At 45.8% G+C, this 22336-nt stretch overlaps 1 protein-coding gene across 1 annotated transcript in view; it reads right to left on the bottom strand.

Annotated features, from left to right (window-relative positions):
• SLC6A4 (solute carrier family 6 member 4) overlaps positions 1 to 22336 on the bottom strand; it is a 154945-nt gene that overhangs the window by 86171 nt on the left and 46438 nt on the right. The window contains exon 2 of the mRNA XM_088477798.1: positions 1091 to 1637. Coding sequence (XP_088333924.1) covers positions 1091 to 1535 — 445 coding nt within the window. The 5' untranslated portion in view covers positions 1536 to 1637. The remainder of the gene's footprint in view (positions 1 to 1090; positions 1638 to 22336) is intronic.

The raw sequence follows: 22336 nt of genomic DNA, 5'->3' as shown, positions 1-22336 counted from the left end.
CCCGAATGCGATGCGTCATGCAACCTGTGCATTGAGGGAAGTGGCCAAAATGAGTCTGTCTGAGAATTGCCTGGAGATCAGCAAAGATGTTACGGTTTGCTACAGCACATGCGCAGTTTGGTCTGGAACAGTGGTTCTCAAACTCGGTCTTCAGGACCCCACACAGATCACATTTTCCAGGTCACCCAGCAGGTGCACAGCTGAGTTCGTTACTCACTGACACATTTTAAAAGATCCACAGGTGGAGCTAACTATTTCAATTGTGATTCTGTGAGGAGACCTGGACAACATGCACTGTTTGGGGTCCTGAGGACAGAGTTTGAGAACCTGTGTATTAGAAGATTCCATCTTGGCAGACAATCATGATAAAACACAACTGTACATACTGTTTATTTTGAACATAAAGAATAACAGATAATACATTTGTACAGATGTGTCTTCATAGACCTACTGTAGCTTCGCCAAGCTGTGTAGTGTAGTGGCTTCTTCTTCTAATTTGCATCTGATACTCACCGCGGACGCCGCAAAGCACCACTCAATCTGTCACAGAGACACCGGGCGGTGACTTTAACTGCACAGGAATTAATTTTAAATATGTACAGTCACAGATGAAGCACAATGGGACTTGGCGTGAAAAAAAGCTGTGGCTACTACATTGTAGCACTTCGTATACAGATTCACACTCATTCGCACACGGATGTACAAGTGTCACATATCACATTATTCAGTGCAGTCTCATGATTCGCTTTTGTTGCATCCGATTGCAACTAAGACGCACATTTTATCAAAAAAGACGTTTGGCGCAAGCCGAGTCACATGGGACCTAGGGCTCTGAGAAGGGCTGTTTAGCGCCACTGAAACAATAGTGTATGATGACATATCTGTAACAATAAGCTGTATAATGCTTATCTAGCTACAGATAAACAGTAATAACTAAACTATTTTTCCAGATAAGTTTATTTGAAAAAGTCTTTAAATATGGTACTTTATGAGAAATGTAACACCGGACTTACTTTAGTTATACCTCCAATTATGTTGTTATTGTTCACAAATGCTTACTTCATAGGCAATAAATAATAAAGATACTGACCTCCTCCGTTCTGGTAACAGATATAAGGAAACCTCCACACATTGCCCAGGTCCACTGCATAACCAATAACAGATAGGAGAAAGTCTATTTTTTTACTCCAAGTCTCTCTCTCTCCTAGATCTGTCTGCAAATGCTGCATTTCTGACCCACAGGAAGGGATGACAGTGAGTGTAGGGGCTGAACCATCATCTATCCCGTTTCTGGTGCCATTGCAGGGGGCATCAGGACTCTGAACAGCTAAGTATTTATTGGACATATGCCCTAGCTCTGCCCTCTCTCCTGGACTGGGGTGAACCTTGTTCAGCTCTTCAGACAAACGTAATGAGGGTTTGCAGTTCCTCAACAGCTGGCCATCCTTTTTGCATTCTGACCGGGCTCTACATGTCAGGGGCTCTTTTTCAGATCCCAATGATGGGCTCTCTGTGCAGTTTGGTTTTCTTTCCATCCTCTTGGTTATGTAGAAATTTAGCTGAAGCCCATTGGCACTCTGTAGAAGTTGTATCAGCTGAGTGATGTTAGCTCAGTGTATACTCTTCAAGTGCTGGTCCTGCAAACACAGAAATATAGCATGAGCAGAGAAAACAGCACAAATAAGGAACTTCTGCAAAGTGCACCTATATTTGTACTTATATATCATCCACTCTGTATGTACAACACTATCATTTTACAAGAGTTTATAGTTGCTGGGAGGAAATGGCCCTTGTATCTCTGGTTTCTGGTTTTTGGATTTGCATGATGTCTATGTGAGATTAATACAATACCCAATGAGAAGATACTGCAGATGTGAAGCCTCAAACACACCCGAGTCATAGACCTGAATTACCCTTGAATAATGAGTGGTTGACTGTCAGTCATACTGTAGTTGAACCATTTTCATTACTAGTCCATGAAGAATAGACAGCAGATTATATCAAGGGACCTCGTCAACGTCCCATTCCCTATATCTTTGTCTTCACTCACCATTATCTTTAATTTCACTGATTTCCCATTCCCTCTCTTTGACCATGATCTTCATTCCTTTAACCTGTTCTTCACCCTTTCCCCACCTCTTGCACTCAAGACTATTATGTATGAAACCTTGAAGCAATGACAATGATAATCTCTCCTTCTTACTTGGCTCACTTTTGGCCCCTCTTGCCATCCTCTCCTACCTTGACCATGTCATTTCCCTCTACAATAGCACACATACTTGTCCTGGATTCTTTTGCTCCAACTGTAAATTATAGCCTTCCCAATCTATGCCTCAACCTTGACATGCACCAGATACCTGCAATAGTGTTCTTGAACTGCCGAGCAACACTAGAGAAAATCCTGCACCCATGTGGACTTCGCCCACTTCTTATTTATGTTCTCCTCCTGTAACACTGCTTTATCACTTTGCAAACAATCTTATTTAAAAACCCTTAACTCCTTTTTTCCAAACTCTGGTGCTCTTTGCTTCATTCAACTCCATCCTCCCCCTCCTTCTGCACCTCTTCCCATGACTTTGCTACCTACTTCACATTCCATCTGTCAAGTTGTTGCCTCCCACAGCCCCCTCAACCCATCCCCTTACCTTCCCTCCTGACTCTTCATATCCCCCCCTTCCCCGATCTTCCCACCATGATGTCCTTCTATCCAGTCTCTAGAGATCAATTTAGTGACTTGATTGTACCATGCTCCTCAATCCTGTCTCCTTCCATCCTCCGCTCCTTCTATTCCACTGTCTGGCCCTGATTCAGAGGCGCTCGCAAAAAGTGAGCGCTCGCTCTGAATCAGGGCGAGCATATGTTATTTTAGTTGCGGCCTCTTGGCCGGTCGCATAGCTGTGGGTTACCACCCACAGCTTATGCGAGCGGCCAGATGATGGTCGCGATGGTCAAGACCATCGCGACCATCGGGCTAGCGACGAGAACCTTGCGGTAGGGTCTCGTTGAGCAAGCCCCAGTGGACTTTCTGCTCTAATAGAGCAGGAAGTCCACCAACTGACATCACGAGTGATGTCAGTAGGGCCGCCCACAAACGGCAGGCGTTCCTGCAGGAACACCTCCGTTTGCCCAGCCACCCCCCGCCCCGCCTTCCAAACGGGGCGAGCTGTCGATCAACATCGACAGCCGCCCCTTTTGGATGCGAGCGCCGGAGCGAGTGCTTTTTGCGCTCGCTCCGGGGCTCGCGCATGCCACGCGTGCGCACTGCCTAACAATCGACCCGCTTGTGAGTGCATAGCGCTTGCGAGCAGCTCTGAATCAGGCCCTCTGTTCCCATATCACTCACCTCTTTAACCTATCTCTCTCCTCAGGCACTGTCCTTTCTGCATTCAAGCATGCCCTCATTTCTCCTATCCTTAAAAAAGCTATTCTAGAACCTAACTCGCTCTCTAATAGCTGCCCTATCTCTCTCCTCCCTATTAACTCCAATCTCCTTGAGCAAACTGTCTACAGCAGTCCTACTAACTTTCTTTCCTCTAACTCCCTCTTTAACCAACTTCAGTTTGGCTTTAGTCCTCTCCACTCTACTGATACTGTACTCACTAAAGTCAGTAATGTCCTTCTTGATGCCAAATGAAGGGGCCTTTACTCTTTACTTACTTATTCTCTTTGGCCTCTCCTTTCCCTTTGTCATCATGGCTCACCCTCGTATCTTGCAAACCTTTGACTCATTTAGCTTATTGACACTGTTTATTCCTGGCCGACTAACTCTCTGACCACTGTCTTCTCATGACCTCTCGCCATCTCCAGCTTCCTGTTGATATCCCTTAAGGTTCCCTTCTTTTCTCTCTTTGTGCTTCCTCCCTTAGGGAGTCCATTATGTCTTATGGCCTCCAGTCCAATATAATCTCTATTTCTTAAACTTAACATGACTAAGACTGAGCTCATTGTCTTCAAACCCTCCTGAGTCCCCATACGTCCCTCCTTTTTTGCTGCCTAAGAGTTGTCCTTGACTCCACCTTCTCCTTCAAACCCCACATTCAGACGCTCTCCCTTTATTATTGCTTCCACCTTTGTAATAGCTTTAGCATTAGATCCTTTTGTTACACTGGAGGCAACAAACACCTTAATCCTCTCCCTTGTCATCTCCCAACTAGAATCCTCCTCTTATCCACCATACTAACCCCCACCTCTCTTCGCTCCAATCTATCCATAACGCAGATACTTGACTCATCTTTCTTTCCAAACACTCTGCCACCCCTCTCTGCCAAGCACTACACTGGCTACCTTTCCCACACAGAGTCAGAATGTCTGTCACAAGTAAGATGCCGCAGTCAGGAGCATTTGGTAAAAAGATGCAACCCCAAAATGGCCATGACAGCGTTTTAGTCACCACTCCCCTGTTACCTCCCACAAACAGTCCCTGCCTGTTAATCACTTTGCAAATAATTTCTCACTGCAGTCACCATTGCAAGATCTACACTATTTAGATAAATAGTCAAAAGATCAACAACAAATGGTAGACAGAATATAGGTCGATAGGTACAAAAAGTCGACATGGGTGAAGCTCGACAGGTATAAAATGTCAGCATGGTCAAAAGGTCCACTTTGGTATGGTCGACACAAAAATGGTCAACGCATGTGTTTTTTGTAATCTTCACCCTAAACCTAACCCTCCCCTTGGTGCCTAACCCTCCCCCCCCTGTTGCTGAACCCTAACCATCCCTCCTAGTGGCTAACTCTAACCATCCGCTAAGTGCCTAAACCTAACCGTCCCTCCTTGTGTCTAATACTAACAGTCGGGGTAAGTGCCTAACCCTAATTGTCCCTTCTAGAGCCTAACCCTAATCCTCTGGTAAATGCCTAACCCTAAAAAACAAAAACAGATGTGTCAACCATTTTTGTGTCGATCCATTCAAATTACAACCTTTTGGCCATGTTGACCTTTTGTAACTGTTGATCTTCATCTATGTCGACCTTTTGTACCTGTCAACATATTGCCTGCCGACCATATTGTGTCTACCTAGACACTGATGCCTTTTTTATTGTTGATCTATTAACTGCCATCCGAGCCAAATTAAGGGGAGGCAGCACAGGGGGCGATTACCCCCGGTCCCCTCTCTCTCAGGAGTCCCCGTCTGGCACATACTGCCTTTATAAATGAAACAATAATAAGGGGAGAGGAGCCTACATATGCTCTTCTGAAACCCCTTCCTGGTGCTCAGCATCATAAGAGTGATCACACAAGTGTCTGGCTGCAGCCGAGATTGGAGCTGCTGCATGGACTGGGGACAAACAGCCAATCACTGAGTAAGTAAATGTGACCTTTTTTATTTTTACAAAGGTGATGATTAAATGAAGCAATAGTTTTGCCTGCTAAAAACTTCTATACTGCGTTGTAGTGATACACTGTTATATACTCATGGAATGTCTACTAATCTGAATGTCCTACTTGTCTTATATTTATTTTTTTCCCCTATTATATTTCACCTTCTTCTTTTCACTATACTGCTGCACCCTGTTAGGGTGTAAAGGTGCCCACACACATACCGACTTGCTCCCAATCAGCCAATGTACACGATTTCCCCTGAGCTCTCCCTGAACTCTCCCAAGGCAGTCGTGGTCACGATTTGGAGTTAAAAATGTCCAATCTGACTTAAGATCTATCGTGCAGCCAGTGCATTGTATCCCAGATTGGCTAATCTGCCCTACAGCACGGCAGATCTGAAGATGCGATGTAAAACGAGCGGGGACGCGCATCAGCATCGTAATCAAGTGTAGCAAGTCAAGATTTGGCCATTTTTTACATGATCTGTCGTCATGATTCGTCGAAATCGGCCAAATTGGATGAAAGTCGGTATGTGTGTGGGCACCTTTAGTATCTAATTATAGCACCAACTAATTAGCACCTTTTTCCTACTCTAGGATATATTTTATTGTTTAATTAAGACTATGGGCCAGATTCGCTACGGATCGCTATTGCGATCATGGCTGCCATTACGCATGCAGTTCTGCTGCGATAATATGCTAATGATTGCTATCGCAATGCAGTCCCACAGCTAGCATAGAGATGCCCACTACCTCCCACTACCGCTATCTCACATTCATAATACCTTGCAGTAACATCGAGTAACATCGGCCCCTCATGCAATTACAACAGGTCTGACCTTACTCAGGACTTGCTAACCTCGCCGCACACAGTGCGTACTCCAGCCGCGAATGCCATCACAGTGGCTAATTTATGCACACCCAGGAAACGGTGTTCAAACGGTCAGACACGCCTACATTTCTCTGACCACTCCCCTGTTACCACCCCCAAATGCTTATGTCCCGTCCCTCCAACTGTGATGGCTTTCTTTCTGCCTGCGTGATCGCAATGCTACCTCACGCATGTGCACTGTGACGCATACACACCATGGGCCGATCTGCGTACGCTGTTGCAGTTCCGATCCGTAATGAATCAGGCCCTGTATCCTGATTGTATAAGTGTGTGTCAGTATATGTTTAAAATTGACGTCTCCCTTTTGGAATAAATATTTTAGCACATTCTATTCATAGTTATTTTATAACTTTACTACATAAAGTAAGTGCCCCGTTATAGAGTATGTTTGCCATCTTCTGCCCATCTTTATTTCGTCCAAAGTAAATAAAGTCCTTAGTGCAACATCAACGACCCCACAGCTAAAACTGGGTAATGACCAGTGATGCCAGTCTAGCCACCCAAATCACCTGCTCTGGTCATGAAAGAACAGAGCTCTTTTTAGCGCAGTCTGCCACGTCTGAGATCAGAGAGGTAGCCTGAGGCCATGTAGCTTTGCCCCCTTCCCCCCTTCTGTATTTCTTTCTGCCACCTGAGGTCACAATAAGTTTTCTCTTTTGCTGATTAAGCAAAGGACATTTTCCAATACCCCTAAGATCCACTGTATTACATTCAATTACTTCATTTGCTCTAGTCATAACATTTACATCAAGTTTAGATACTTTAATAACTATTCCGAGACATTGTAAAAGTGCATTGAACCATCTAGTTTAGGGACAAAGACAATGGGACTTGACCACTGGCTACATGACTCTTCAATTACCTCCAACTTTAACAATTTCTGGACTTCATACCACAGTGATCCTCTTATTGCCCCGGGAATTCTAAGCTTTTCGTCTGACAGTGGCCCGTAGTTCTGTGATGATATCATGAACAATTTCATTTGTTCTGCATGGTCTAGTAGAGAATACATCCGAACTACAATATACAGAAACTTTACCATTGATTTTTCTATCTGGCGCGTGAGGCCATCAGCTATTGCTACAAACGATCATGGTAAGCTTCTATCTCCTGTAAAACAGCTATACTGTACACATATCCCTTTAAAGCATCTAGCAAGTTGATATAGTAGATTTCCTCTGTGTTCTTTTCGGGATGTTGTCAGGAGCCGGCGGTTGAAATACCAACCGATGGCTTCCCGACTGTGAAATCCCGGAATGGGACTAATGATAGGTGTCTAAATACCAACGCCTATCATCAGCCCCACACCGAAATCCCAACGCCCGGCATACCAATCGTAGGTAAGCCAGGCATCGGGAGCGCCTAGCCGCGGGGGGGGGGGAGGTTAGGATTAGGGACTACTGGGGGGATTTAGGGTTAGGCCCCCCCCCCGGGAGGATTAGGTTTAGACTAGGGGGAGGGGGAGTTAGGGTCAGGCACCACCGGGGGGAGGTTAGGATTAGGCACCCCCCCTGGAGGGTTAGGTTTAGGGAGGCACCCCTGTGGGGAGGTTAGGGTTAGGCACTAGGGGGCAGATTAGGCACCCCTAAGGGAGGATTAGGGTCATGGGGGGAAAGGGGAGGGTTAGGGTTGTTACTTACCTTAGTCGGGATCTTCAGCTGTCGGCCTTCCGGCATCAGTATTTCAGCCGCCGATTCCGTTCTTTTCATCTGGTTGTTTGAATTTATAATGAAAAGGACCAAGTTAGCAGATAATATCACATGGCATTTCCCCATGGCACAAAAGTTTGCTGTCTGCTGTGGGAGGGAGAGTCATTACTATCTCCTGGTTGAAAACTGTGAACTGTAGACTAGTAATTTTGCTGAGTTCTCTGTGCATACAATAATGGTAACCAGTGCAGGTTACCCTTTAAATTATTCAAAATACTGATATTTATACCTGTATTAGCTTGTTATTCCCAAGGTGGAGCATGATATGTAGACAGTCATAATCAGTGGGGGATTTTACGTAGGGGCTGCAAGACTGCAGCCCCCCCAGGAAAATCCACCACCCGCAGGGACTGCCTAGGCTAGCAGTGGTAGTGAATTCTCCTTGGAAGCACTCTCTGCTGATCCCTTGGGACTGCCAGTCCAGACTGTAATAGCAGAGAGAGTGCTTCCCTGCTATTACGGCAGCCCTATATGGCTCATTGGGGCTGCAGCTGATGCAACCCATATAAGCAAGCCTGTCTACTAGCAGCTTATTCCAGCTCCGCCCCTCGCGGCCGCCGGACTTAAGCCCTGCTTCCCGGTGACATCAGCTGTCAATCACCGGGATGGCAAGGGAGGAGAGGGCTGCATAGACTGTAGCATAGGATGTGCAGACCCCCTGGCCAGCCAAGTAAGGATCCGCCGCTGGTCATAATGATGAAATGTTTTCATGTTAGAATGTCAACATTTCGTCCCTGGGGGCCCAGCAGGGACTTACCTACTCCTGATGGCTGCAGGAGAGATGCAATGTGGACAGTCAGCACCAGGGCAGAGGATCAAATGAAGAGTGATGACCAATCATCCCCCTGTAGTTCAGCCTCGGCCAGTGTGTGTTAATGATACTCTGTCTGAATACTGTACCTGATTCCTCTCATGAAAATCATGTCAAGTTATACATAATACCATAATTACCTTTAATAATTGGAGAGGGGTGAGGCAACGGGTGATATAAAGCCTAGATTCACCCCTGCAAGTGCCTCAATGTCTACACTCAACACCTTGTTTATATGTATAAAGGTTCAATGAAATTGTTTAACGAAACAAACTATAGATGATACAAATATATTTTTAGGTTTTCCATTTAAAAAGAGCTGACAGCAGGGCCGGCTCCTGGGGCTTTCGACCAGTGCGGTTGAACAGGGGCGGCAGCACATAAAGGGCACAGTCCTCCCAAACAGCAGCAGCTCCTGCTTTCTTACCTGAGGGGGGCTGCCGCTGCAGTGCAGGCTGGTCTAGCCAGCCGGTTTCCCGATGCCTGCGCAATAGATCTGACACTGGCAGGCGCCAGGACCAGCGCATGAGCAGCGATGGTGCATGCGCATAACACTGGCTTTTGGGGTCTGCATTGCCTGCAGCCCGAGAAGCCATGTAGGGCTCCACTGGAAGCCGCTCTCTGCTAATCGCAGCCCTGACTGGCAGTCCTAGGGGGAGGAGACATCTCGCCCTGGGGCTACCTATCCTGGGCGTTACTGACAGGTGGTGCTTCCAATGGGAAGCCCCTTCCAGTAACAGCGTAGTCAGTGCAGTCATGGACTGCACTGGCTCACTAAAGTGGCTGATTTTAATCGGGGGCTGCAGCCCTACAGCCCCTAGGTAAAATCCGCCACTACTCCCAACCATCTCGATTTTAGCAGGGCAGTCCCATCTTTCGGCACCAGTCCTGCTGTTCCACCCCCGGGCCGAAGTGTCCCGCAGGTGGTAGGGAGGTTGGGGACATGCACCGCCGCAGCTCTACTTTGTGAAGAAGACATCGGTGGTGCCAGTGAAACTGAATGAATGCAGCGCATGTCCATTCAGTGTAGAGAGACGTCTGGGGGCAGCCCAGCTGCTGACGGAGTGCTGGACTCACCTCCAGCCTTATGTAAAACAGGAGGCATCCCATACAGACCCCCCCCCCAAATAGCATCATCTATCTAGAGGGCGGGTTCTATTGAAATTAGGCATGCCCCCTTTTCGGATGTGCATGATTTCGTCGCGCGCAGGGGATAAAGGGGTGTCGACCGAGGAATGGGTACGTAATGCTGGATGACGGTATGCCTCCTGTCACAATACCGACAGCGGCATCCCGATGGTTGGTATCCTGACAGGGGTCGGGTAAGTATACTTATCCTCCCCCCCTAACCGTCCCTTCTTGTAGCCTGACCCTAAACCTTCCCACCCCGCACCCTAACCCACACCGTTAGTTCTTAAACCTAAGTCTCCCCCCTTTGTGCCTAACCCTAACCCTCCCCCTTAGTGCCTAAACCTAACCCCCCCAGTGGTGCCTGACCCTAACCCTCCACCCTAGGGGTGCCCAAAGCTAGCCGCCCCCCAAATAAACTAAAGCTAACCCCGCTAACTGACCTAAACCTAACCCTCCCCACACCCCCACGGCTAACACTAAGGGCGCCCGGCTTACCTTCATTTGGGCTGGTGTCCTCCTGGATTCCGGCGTCGGGATTAAGATAGGTGTCGGTATTTCAACGCCTATCTAAACTCCCTTGTCGGGATTCATCCCCGACCGATACTGGAACAGGGCACTGCTCCGCCTGGAGCCGGCCCTGGCTGACAGTGCTCATTCCTGACCCAAGAAACATGTACTATAACCTATTTAAGGGGCCTATTCATCATTACATAATTATCATTAGTGATAATTATGTTTTGAATTTGCTGCGAGTTCAAAGTACAGTTAGGAGGCATTCATCATGTCTCATTAACTAAAGTATCACTTCCAAAAAGCTGCTCTTTTTGCAGAGCAGCATTTTGTACTTGTGATACTTTTCCCCTTTATCTATGCTGTCTCCCTCCTAGCCCACAGCCTCTGACCCATGTCTACCCCTCTTCCTACCCACAGCCTCTGCCTCTATCCTCTACTCTGTTTTCTCCTATCCCTATGCTGCCCTGTCTGCTGCCTGTTCCCAGTGTCCCCTCTACCTGTGCTCCCCTTTCTGCAGCCTGTTCCAGTGTCCATGCTCCCTGCACTCCCCTGCCAGCGCCGAAGCCTGTCTCCAGTGTCAGTGGAGCGCCGGTGTCCGATCACCCCTGCTGATGTCCGGTCACCCCTACCGCTGGTGTCCGATCACCCCCGCTTCCGCATCCCCTTCCCTTCTCCTGGCTCACCTGTCTTCTTTCGGTAAGCCGGCCCACATGTCTGCACTGCCCCTGAGCTCTCAGCTCCGGGACCCGGCAGTGCAGATACAGCAGGGAGGGATCTGAATAGATACCTCTGCTGAGGCTGCCATGTAAATCTTCACAGGCTGCCGGGTAAACAGCAGCTTGTGAAGATTATTGGGGGCTGAGCGCCAACTCAGGGTGGCATTCAGTAACACCATCAATTCCGAAAAAGCATTAGCCCTGACACTTATTTTTTACAAAAGTATGTGAAAATTTAAATTTTCACATGCTTTTGTGAAAAATAAGTGATGATGAATAGGCCCCTAAATCTCTTTGATCAGGACACTGAAGCAGATGGGGCTCTGAGAAGAGATATTGGGCAAAATTTACTAAGCAGCAGTTTGACGGCGATTTCTATTCTATTCTAAACCCCGGCGGTTTGGTGGCGGGTTCTATTCTGTTCTAAACCCCGGGGGTTTGGTGGCAGTTTTGCAGCGGTTTCTAAATGACAGCCCTGTTCTATTCTATTCTAAAATGTGTTTTGATGGCAGTTTTGCAGCGGTTTTGGCCTTAGTAAATCTGCAGATAGCAAAACCGTTGCCAAACTACAGTCAAAACACATTTTAGAATAGAATAGAACAGGGCTGTCATTTAGAAACTGCTGCAAAACCGCCACCAAACCGCCGGGGTTTAGAATAGAAACCGCCGTCAAACCGCCGCTTAGTAAAATTTGCCCATTTTGCTAACTACATGACACTCTGGAGAGGAAGCACAGTATTTTTTACGTAATAATAATAATAATTTTACTTATATGACGTTTTTTTCCCGTAGGACTCAAAGTCGCTTTACAGACATCAGAAAACATGGTACAAGGATTTGGTATTGCAGAAAATTTAAAACTTTACAGAGATAATTAAAAACAACCGAAACCTAGAGATTACAATAAGGATATTGCAGGGTTGGTGTAGACATTTTGGGAAATAACTTCCACGGGTTATATATTCCACACACGAAAGGTTCCAGATGAGGCAGCCATTTTGTGCGCACTATGTAGGATTACTCTGGATGGAATAGGTTAGGCCTAGAAGAGATTACACAAAATAGATGCTTGCAGCGTCCTACCACTAGGAATAGGAACCCACCATAATCGTCAGGTCCATGCATTTTCATCCCATCCACAAGTGTGCCAGGTGAGGCAGCCATGTTGGGCGCACTACGAAGGTTACACTATGAGAGATAAGCTATACAAGGACCCAAGGCATGTATTGGAAAACTGACATGGAGGATGCACTTCAGTGGAGATATAGCATACAGTGGGGCGGAAGTACATGGCACAAAACAGGGAATAGCAAATACAGCAAACAGTGATGCAGATCGGGCATGACATATATGGGTGATAGAAACGTATGTAATATGATACGCACTGGATAAATAGATCCATGTGTTTGTTCATCCTGCCCAAGAAAGAACCATACGAGGCAGCCATCTGGGGCGCACTGCGTAGTTTACACCGTAGGTGTACTTCGTTATGCAAACCTGGTCATATTAATCAGTTTAAAAGATAGTTATTTCTGTTCCAATAACCAATGTCTGTCAGATTTCAAACTAATTTCAGGAATAGGGAATGACTTAAGTCGGGTACACACTATCCAATTATCGGGCTGATCAGCCAATAATTGGCTGATTGGCCTAACAATTGTATAGTGTATAATCAGGAGCATTAGCCGATTAACGGCTTCAAATACTCTTGCAACGGTCAGATCGGCATCCTGTTAAGGAGATCAGAAGAAAGTATACAATGCGCTATAAATTGCTCAGTGTGTACTGGTGGTATTGTGCTTTAAGTATAATCATGCTTGCAGTAACATGTGTCCACATCTATCCTCAAATTGCGCCAAATAAATATTCTCAACTAAAATATATATATATATATATATATAGTATATGTTATATATATATATATATACATATATATATATACATACATATATATATATATACATATATCGAAGTCAATGTCACCCGGCACTCCTAAGGCAGCTGACACCTTGTGTATATATGCTTGGGTGAATTCCTTTAGGAATATACAATACCCCCTTCCACATCCAGACAAATGAAGAGGCACTCCAAGACTTGCGTGTAAAACGTGTAATAGAAACAATCAATGTTTCGGGGTCAGTCACCCCTTCGTTAGGACACAAGCATGTGTCCTGACGAAGGGGTGACTAACCCCGAAACGTTGATTGTTTCTATTACACGTTTTACACGCAAGTCTTGGAATGCCTCTTCATTTGTCTGGATATATACATATATCTCAATATATCAGAGGCATCACCAGGTCTGGTGACAACCAGGTGCATACTCTGGATACCGCGTGCCTGCCCGAAAAGGGTGTGTGGCCTAAGTAAAGGGGCGTGGCCTTGCAGGGGATCTCGATAACATTACTCCGGGGGCAGCTCGGCATCACTGGAGATGCTGGGCTGCCCCCGGAGACTGGCTGTCTGCACCGTCAGTTTCTTTTCTATGACAGAAGCCGGGTGCTGCAGGAGAATGTCACACTGCAACACTCTGCTCTTGTCACTGCAGTGGAGCTGGCATTTTGGTGTCACCCTCGGAGGTGCAGCCCCCTGCATGACGCCACTGATATATATAGATAAGTAAAATTACAAGCATTTCATAAGTGTCAAAGGCTTTTATTGACATTAAGTTTATGTAAAGAGTCAATATTTGCAGTGTTGACCTTTTTTTTTCCAAGATCTCTGCAATTCCACCCTGGCATGCTGTCAATCAACTTCTGGGCCACATACTGACCGATGGCCGCCCATTCTTACCTAATCAATGGTTGGAGTTTGTCAGAATTTGTGGGTTTTTGTTTGTCCACCTGCCTCTTGAGGATTGACCATAAATTCTCAATGGGATTAAGGTCTGGGGAGTTTCCTGGCCATGGACCCAAATTTCGATGTTTTCTTCCCCAAGCCACTTAGTTATCACCTTTGCCTTATGGCATGGTGCTCCATCATGCTGGAAAAGGCATTGTTCCTCACCAAACTCTTTTTGGATGGTTGGGAGAAGTTGCTCTTGGAAAATGTTTTGGTACCATTCTTTATTCTGTGTTCTTAGTGATCCCACTCCCTTGGCTGAGAAGCAACCCCACACATGAATGGTCTCAGGATGCTTTACTGTTGGCATGACACAGGATGAAGACTTTTGGAGGATGGCGTGGTGTCAAGAAGGTTTGCAAAGAAGCCACTTCTCTCCAGGACAAACATCAGAGACAGACTGATATTCTGCAAAAGTTACAGGGATTGGACTGCTGAGGACTGGGGTAAAGTTATTTTCTCTGATGAATCCCTTTTCAGATTGTTTGAGGCATCTGGGACAACACTTGTCCAGAGAAGGAAAGGTGAGCGCTACCATCTGTCCTGTGTCATGCCAACAGTAAAGCATCCTGAGACCATTAATGTGTGGGGTTGCTTCTCAGCCAAGGGAGTGGGCTCACTCTGAGCCATGAATAAAGAATGGCACCAAAACATCCTCCAAGAGCAACTTCTCCCAACCATCCAAGAACAGTTTGGTGATGAACAATCCTTTTCCAGCATGATGGAGCACCTTGCCATAAGGCAAAAGTGATAACTAAGTGGCTCAGAGAACAAAACATCAAAATTTTGGGTCCATGGCCAGGAAACTCCCCAGACCTTAATCCCATTGAGAACTTGTGGTCAATCTTCAAGAGGCGGGTGGACAATCGAAAACCCATAAATTCTGACAAACTCCAAGCACTGATTAGGCAGCCACCAGTCAGAATGTGGCCCAGAAGTTGATTGATAACATGAAAGGGCGAATTGCAGAGGTCTTGAAAATAAAGGGTCAACACTGCAAATATTAACACTTTGCATAAACTTAATGTAATTGTCAATAAAAGCCTATGACACTTATGAAATGCCTGTAATTTTACTTTAGTATACAATTTTAACAACTGACAAAAAGGTCTAAAAATACTGAAGCCGCAAACTTTGTGAAAACCAATACTTGTGTCATTCTCAAAACTTTTGGCCATGACTGTAGAACAACAAGTAGCATTAGACACAGGGATGTCACAGGTGTACAGGGCCTCTATCAGTGTGAATGGTCTGGTCTCCATTTTGTGGTAAATTTTCTATAAAGTGAGTTAAGGGAAAACATTTACATTAATACGCTACATTGTATGCCCCAACTACATATGTAGCTGTGTTTATTGTACTGTAGCAAATAAATGTCAGGTTTTATCATAGTTTCCCTTATTTAAACGTTATATTGATTTTCGTGGGTGAAAAATCAAATATAGGATGGAAAATTTATGATCCTATTAGCTCTAATGCAATGTGGCTTTGGGACTCTATACTGGAATCTCCCTGTGTCTTATTGCATTACTGTATTAATCAGTTACTGTGATTCATACTGCTCTATAACATGAGGAGGCAGATAGTAATTGCCAATAGGCCTTGTCAGTTCTCCCTTATTGCTCTTGTGTGGTGCATACCCTTACAGCCTTCTAGGCAAATGGAATAATATACTACCCTGTCCATGCTCGGCCTCAGCAGTTCATGAAGGAAGAGTAAGCAGAAGTGAGGGAGGTGACAAGGATTTTGCCTTCTCTCTCAGGAAAGTGATTCTGCCACATCAGTGCCGCTCCAGGGGATAACCAATGGCTTTATCAACATTCTGCAGCTTACTGCACATCTTGTGTAAAAGGAAATCCTATAACCTAAGTGAGGTCCTGGGAGATTGGCTGAAAATATGAGGCAGCACTTCTAGGGCCTGATTCTGAGGTGCATGCTAACTGCAGGCAATGCCGATGTTGTAAGTACTGCTCATGCGCCCTGATGGTCACCGCCAGGAGGCGCAGAATGAATTTGGACGCAAGAGCCGTGTATTCAATGGTCATTCCTGGGAGGTAACGTTGCTGACAGTGACTGCGTCTAAAGACACAGGGGTCTATTTACTAAGCAGTGTTAGGAGACAGAGTGAAAAGTGATTAAAAAGTGATAAGGTGCCAGCCAATCAGCTCTCAACTGTCATCTCACAGGCTGTGTTTGAAAAATGACAGTTGGGAGCTGATTGGCTGTCACCTTATAACAGACTTATCACTTTTCACTCTGTCTCCTAACACTGCTTAGTAAATAGACCCCATAGAAGAGTAAACACAGGACACCATGTTCAGACAGAGAAATTGCTCTGCCATCGGGCTGGTGCAAGCTTCTATGGCGCAGCAATGGCTAAACCCAGTCTAATAGGGCGTGAAGAGGGCAGTAATTAATGAGCGCCCAGAACAACTAAATTGCAGAACTGGGCACTCATTAATTATCCCCACCCACGTAATAATTGAATCGCCCCCTAAGAATACTGATAATCAGAACAATAATAAATAATAATAATAAACTCTTCAATGTAACATGCAGTACAAACGAGGTTCTTAGCACGTGTGGCCAAAAATGGAAGCCCACCTACCACATCACGGTGACCTCATCCGGTGGGTTCCTAAAATTCCTAACTGCCAAGTACAGAACATGGGACCCCCCAAGCCACTACAACCAAACCGCCCTAGAACACCACTAGTGAGCGATACCTGGTTTAAGTGTTAAAAAGTGTTGCATTAGTAAGAAGTAGTAGCTTGTGCTGAGTACACGCTAGACAATGTGTTCCCAGACAATATGGCGGCAGACGAACTGACATATCTTATCCGCGGTACACATAAAAATGATGTAATGAAGAATAGAACAATTCCTTGTTCCGTCTTTCATTACCTTTCACTGCGCCGCTTGTGATATCGTCCGGTTGGCCAGTGCAGCACAGCCCACCAGAAGATATAGCTAATGACCACGGAAGCGCGCAGACTGGCTGTACACACTGAGCGATCCGCTCTATATGTTGTTCCGATTTGGCCAGATCCTACATATCGGCCCGTTATTGCTCCAGTGTGTACCCAGCTTTAGTTGCTAAATAGTAGTTTACAGCTTAATTGCTCTTTTTTGCTAATGTAACACTATTTTTTTTTTACTAATGTAACACTTTTTAAGTGCTAAAAAGTGCTTGGTAAGAAGTGACAGTTCAAGTGTTAAATTAGTACATTCACAATGATCCCTCTTCGGGAAGTCTCCCAAAACGAAGCCCCTAGGCTTCTATTAGGCATCGCCATCTATAGATGACAGTAGCAGTGATATCTGGGATACTAGTGGTCTAGAGGAACATTGCTGCATGTCTGTGTATAGAATTCTTCACTCTCACTGAGATACATATACAAGATGGCGCGGGGTTGCGAATGCTCAGTAAAGGTTTGCAGCGGCCAAATTAATAAAGGTGGCTGCTTACCTTCAATACATGAGCAAGAGATAGCGCCCTTTAGTCTGCAAAATAGTTACTTCAAAAAGGCAAAGTAGGGCCTCTTGCAAGCTATGTATGTGTGGCGTGATATGCCTGGAACGAGTGAGTCGCCAGCTCCCATGCGCCAATGCTAGCACCGGACGTCTCACGTCTTTTCCACTTGAAAATGCAACTTAATCACAATGTGCAACTGAGGGGTCTATTTACTAAGCACAGTGTTAGGAGACAGAGTGAAAAGTGATAAGAAAGTGATAAGGTGCCAGCCAATCAGCTCCCAACTGTCATTTTTCAAACACACCCTGTGAGATGACAGGAGCTGATTGGCTGGCACCTTATCACTTTTCACACTGTCTCCTAACACTGCTTAGTAAATAGACCCCTTAGTCTGTATTAGAAGCACAATGGAACTTGGCGTGGGAAAAATCCGCAGCCACTGCATCGTAGCACTTCCAATACAGATTCAGACTCAGTCGCAAACATATATACAAGTGTTGTATATAAATATAATCAGCACAGTCTCCTGGTGTGTCCTCGTCACATCACATTGCAGTTTCAGGTGAAAAAGATGCCCGGCGCTAGCAGAGTCACACTTGATCTGCTACGCCATGTTTGGCACGACTGCAGCAAAGGTGTATGAGGACACATCTGTACAGCTAGTTCATAAATGACCCAGGGGGAGATGTATCAAACCTTAGAGATAGCTTATAGCTATCAGTTATCTAACACAGAATGACAGAAGCTGATTGGTTGCTATGGGCAACATCTACACTTTATCTCTCTTGAAAGGATAGATACATCTTAATACTGCTTTTTCTTTACTACCCACGTGTTTTAAGACTGACAGGGATTTCTTGACTCAACATGTTAAAATGCTTTTTTCTGCTTTTTACAATTATTATGCACACCTACCAAGCACAAGTTGTTTTTTTTGTTTAGGGGGCTTGCATTTTCCAGTTCCCCATAGAGAATTCAGGAGCTCATTCAGACCAGCTCGCTAGATGCGTTCACTCTCACCCTGCGTATGCAAATCCAGCGCACGCCCAGCAAGGCAGGCGATCGCACGGCAAGGCATTAGCACCCCCACTATGTCTTGGCGTGCGATCACTTTGTGCATGCAAACGCCCACCAGCCATTCATAAGACACGCACGTCATCTCCTGGAAGTGCATGAAAACATTGGTACATCGAGTACCATCGGATGCAATCGCAGCGCTTGAGGTTGACTATACTCTGCCGCAAGCACTGCGATCACTTCATTGTGAAATACAACCAGGTGACGTGTACTATGACGCTGCCTTCTAATGCCTCTGAAATGGCGTTGTAACACTCAGGCACACCTGGGTTCGCACTTCCACTCCCCCGTTTCTAGTGGTCAGGCCCTGTCACCACCCACAAATGGTTTCTCCTGTCACTCACTCTGCTGGGCTGTGTATGCGCAGCCAGCGATTGCTTCCCGAGCGTTCTGCGCATTGTGATGCATGCGCAGATGGCAACTCTCAGCCAGCTACGAGCGATCACATCCTAGCGAGCGGGTCTGAATCAGCTCCTCAACTCGAAGCTGAATGGCCTAGGTATGGTTATCATTGTGGCATGTGGATCCTATGCTGAGGGATTCCCTACTATAGTGACATCAGCCCATGCAACGGCGTTTGAATGCACTGGCACACATGCGTTCCTCCCACCACTCCCCCGTCACCACCCCAAATGCTCATTTCCTGTCAATCACTCTGCGATGGGTCTGCGTATTAGTCCCGACTGCAGTGGCTGGTTCGCAACAATCGCCAATTGCGTGCATATAAGCAGTTGCAATCCTTGATAAATCAGGCCAAGAGTCTTATTAAGGTTTGTGGGGGCCCCAGGGCACTAACTTGTGGGGTCCCCAACCAACCAACCAATAAATGTGTCAATATGATATGCTGGTGATATTTTTAAAAAGTATAATGTGTAAATATTACCAGCCCCAGAAATATGCGACACACACTGTAGTGCACCCATTTCACATTATGTCACACAGAAACCATAGTTCACATACAATATGCCACAGTGCCCACCACACTGGTGATGTAGCTATGCGTGGGGGCTTCACAGTGTGTGGGGCCCTAGGCAACCACCCTGGCTACCTTGTTGTTAATCTGGCACTAATTTAGACTCAATGAATGGTTTTGTGTGAATGGGCACTAATAAAAAGCGGGTTGTATACTCAGAAGTCCCACTCCATATCAGCCCCACTGTGTCTCCTGCATTTAATTCTCAAGCAGGAGTATAGAAAAACTATGTTGTTTACACTAACTTAGTGCATGAAGCATTATTTTTTTAAAAATATTACAGTCTACAATGTGCCAACTGCTAAAGTACAGTACAAAGATAAAATCAGCAGTATTTTAGGAGAAAAATGAGGGTCCCACACTATGGCGGAGCAGTTAAATACGGAAAGTGTAAGGCCAGTTTCACATTTGCCGGTTTTGGCCGGCCGGGGAAGAACCTGGCGGTAGCCGGCCGGGCTTATTCAGGCTCAGTGTGCCTTTCACAAGCAGCGGCTTAGAGCTGCTTTTTATGGGCACTAGACCAGACGGCAGAAGCCACTGTGTGTGAAAGGAAACATTGTTTCCTTTACACCACTGGCGTGCAGGGACGGCACAGACAGGGCATGGCAGCCGTCCTGCACAGTGGATATTCCCGGCTGTAACACAGCGACCGTGCCATGCCCGTGCCGTGTGAAAGGACCCACCTGCTTCCCTTTAATCTCTTTTTCAATCCCAGCTAAAAACTAGCAAATGTGAAACTGGCCTAACACACTAAGGCCAGTTTCACATTTGCCGGTTTTGGCCGGCCAGGCAAGACCCGGGCAGTAGCAGGCCGGGTTTTTACAGGCACTGTGTGCCTTTCACAAGCAGCGGCTTTGAGCCGCTTTTTTTTTTTTTTGTCAACCAATTGGGCATGCGCAGCAGCAGCTGTTACTGAACAAGCCCGGCCGCCAGAAGCCAGTGTGTGTAAAAGAAAACATTGTTTCCTTCACACTACTGGCGTGCAGGGACGGCACGGCCACGGCACGGCACCGTCCTGCACAGTAGATATATCCGGCTGTTGGCCGGCGACCGTGCCATAGCGTCTGAAGGGACCCACTGATTTCCTGCATTTACTAGATTTCACACCCGGCTAAAACCGGCAAATGTGAAACTGGCCTTAAGATTGCAAAAACCTGTAAACATAGCTAAAAATACACATGTACTGTCTGTGCACATTTCATGATTAGTAAATGACCCTCTAAGTTTGAACTCATCGAGGACAGTTTTGCAGTTCTATCTGATGGTGGTTCTAATAAATTTAAATATCCAGAACACAGACTCAGTATGTTTAGTCATTTATGTCTATATCACTTTGCCTAAGAACAATAGAAAACAAATGTAAAAATAACTGTAACTTGTAGATTGTGTATACTCTTCCTTTAAGGCAGTCTTTTTAATGAGGCTAACAAACATATATTTAAAATTAAATTAGCTACTTTTAGTATCAACACAGTTTTATAAGGTCACTAACAATTGCCTAACAGGCTCTGTAAACAGCAGAAGTTCAGACACACAGTAAAGTTTGCGCTTGACAGCGACTGGACTGGGAGTCACAAGTTACAGTATTGGATTTACTGGCTAGCTATGTAAACATTGTGATCACAGGCAGGCAATGAAATGGATACATCTATAAAACTCCTGACCCACAGTGTGTCAGGTTCCTTACCATGTGAACACAAAGGGAACACCTAAACAAATGTACACCTCGGCACAATAAAATAGTATGCTTCCAACAGAGAAGTGATTTGATTTGAGAAGCAGAAGCTATTTCTCCCTATAAGAAATCCAAGTTACCATATGGGTATTTATCATCACTCTACAAACCCAAACATGATGTATGGTCCTCCATGGAACTCAACACATCACAAAAGTTATACAGAAACGCGAGCAATTTAGGGGCCCGATTTAGTATTAGAAATAAAAACTAGAACATACAAACAAAAATGCACAAAAGTGCACAGTGTAGATTTTGAGTTGCATGTACATAAAGGTATGTGCAACTTGCAATTCAGCGTATAGACTTGATACTTGATAATGATGCCTTCCGTATCTTTACTGTTTAAAAAGAAAAATCACCTTTGTTTTTAAAAAAAGATCTAAATAAAAAATAACAGTACTTTTACCCTAATCCTATTGAACGGGCATAGATATGACTTGTAATATTCATATTTATAGATGATGCCAAATGTAACAAGCTTACATTTGCCATATGTGAGTGCATGCCCTTACTGTACTGAGCGTTCCACACCCCTGACCCGCCTCTCCAGGCACAACTGCAAGATACATACCGCTCTAAGGACCTCATTCAGAGCCGCTCGCAAAATGCGAGCGCTCGCTCTGAATGAGGGCGACCACTTCTCTATAATGAGCCGGCCTACTGGCCGCTCGCTAAGCTGTGGGTAACCACCCACAGCTTTAGCGAGCGGCCAGGTTGATGGTCGTGATGGTCAAGACCATTGCGACCATTGGGGCTTGCGACGAGACCCTTGTGTAAGGGTCTCGTCTGCTGCAAGCCCCAGTGAGCTTTCGGCTCTTAGAACACCCCCATACGGCAGCAGTTCCTTTGGGAACGCCTCCGTTTGGCCAGCCACCCCCCCACCTCGCCTACAAAGCGGTGCAAGCTGTCGACAGCTGCCCCTTTTGTAGTGTGCCCCGGAGCGAGAGAATGTCTATCTCGCTCCGGTTAACACGCACAGTGCGGCCGCTGCGCGTGCGCAGGGAATCAACATCGACCCAGTGGCGAGCGCCTGCGAGCGGGTCTGAATGAGACTCTAACTCCTGAACTTTTTGCTCATGAAAAACACTACAAAGCACATTGCAACTGTACTTAGGTCCAAGACTAATTTGGGCCAA

Source organism: Taudactylus pleione, unplaced genomic scaffold (genome assembly GCF_031769625.1).
Source record: "Taudactylus pleione unplaced genomic scaffold, aTauple2 ptg000203l, whole genome shotgun sequence".
NCBI classification, from domain to species: domain Eukaryota; kingdom Metazoa; phylum Chordata; class Amphibia; order Anura; family Myobatrachidae; genus Taudactylus; species Taudactylus pleione.
This window is presented reverse-complemented; position numbering and strand designations above follow the sequence as displayed.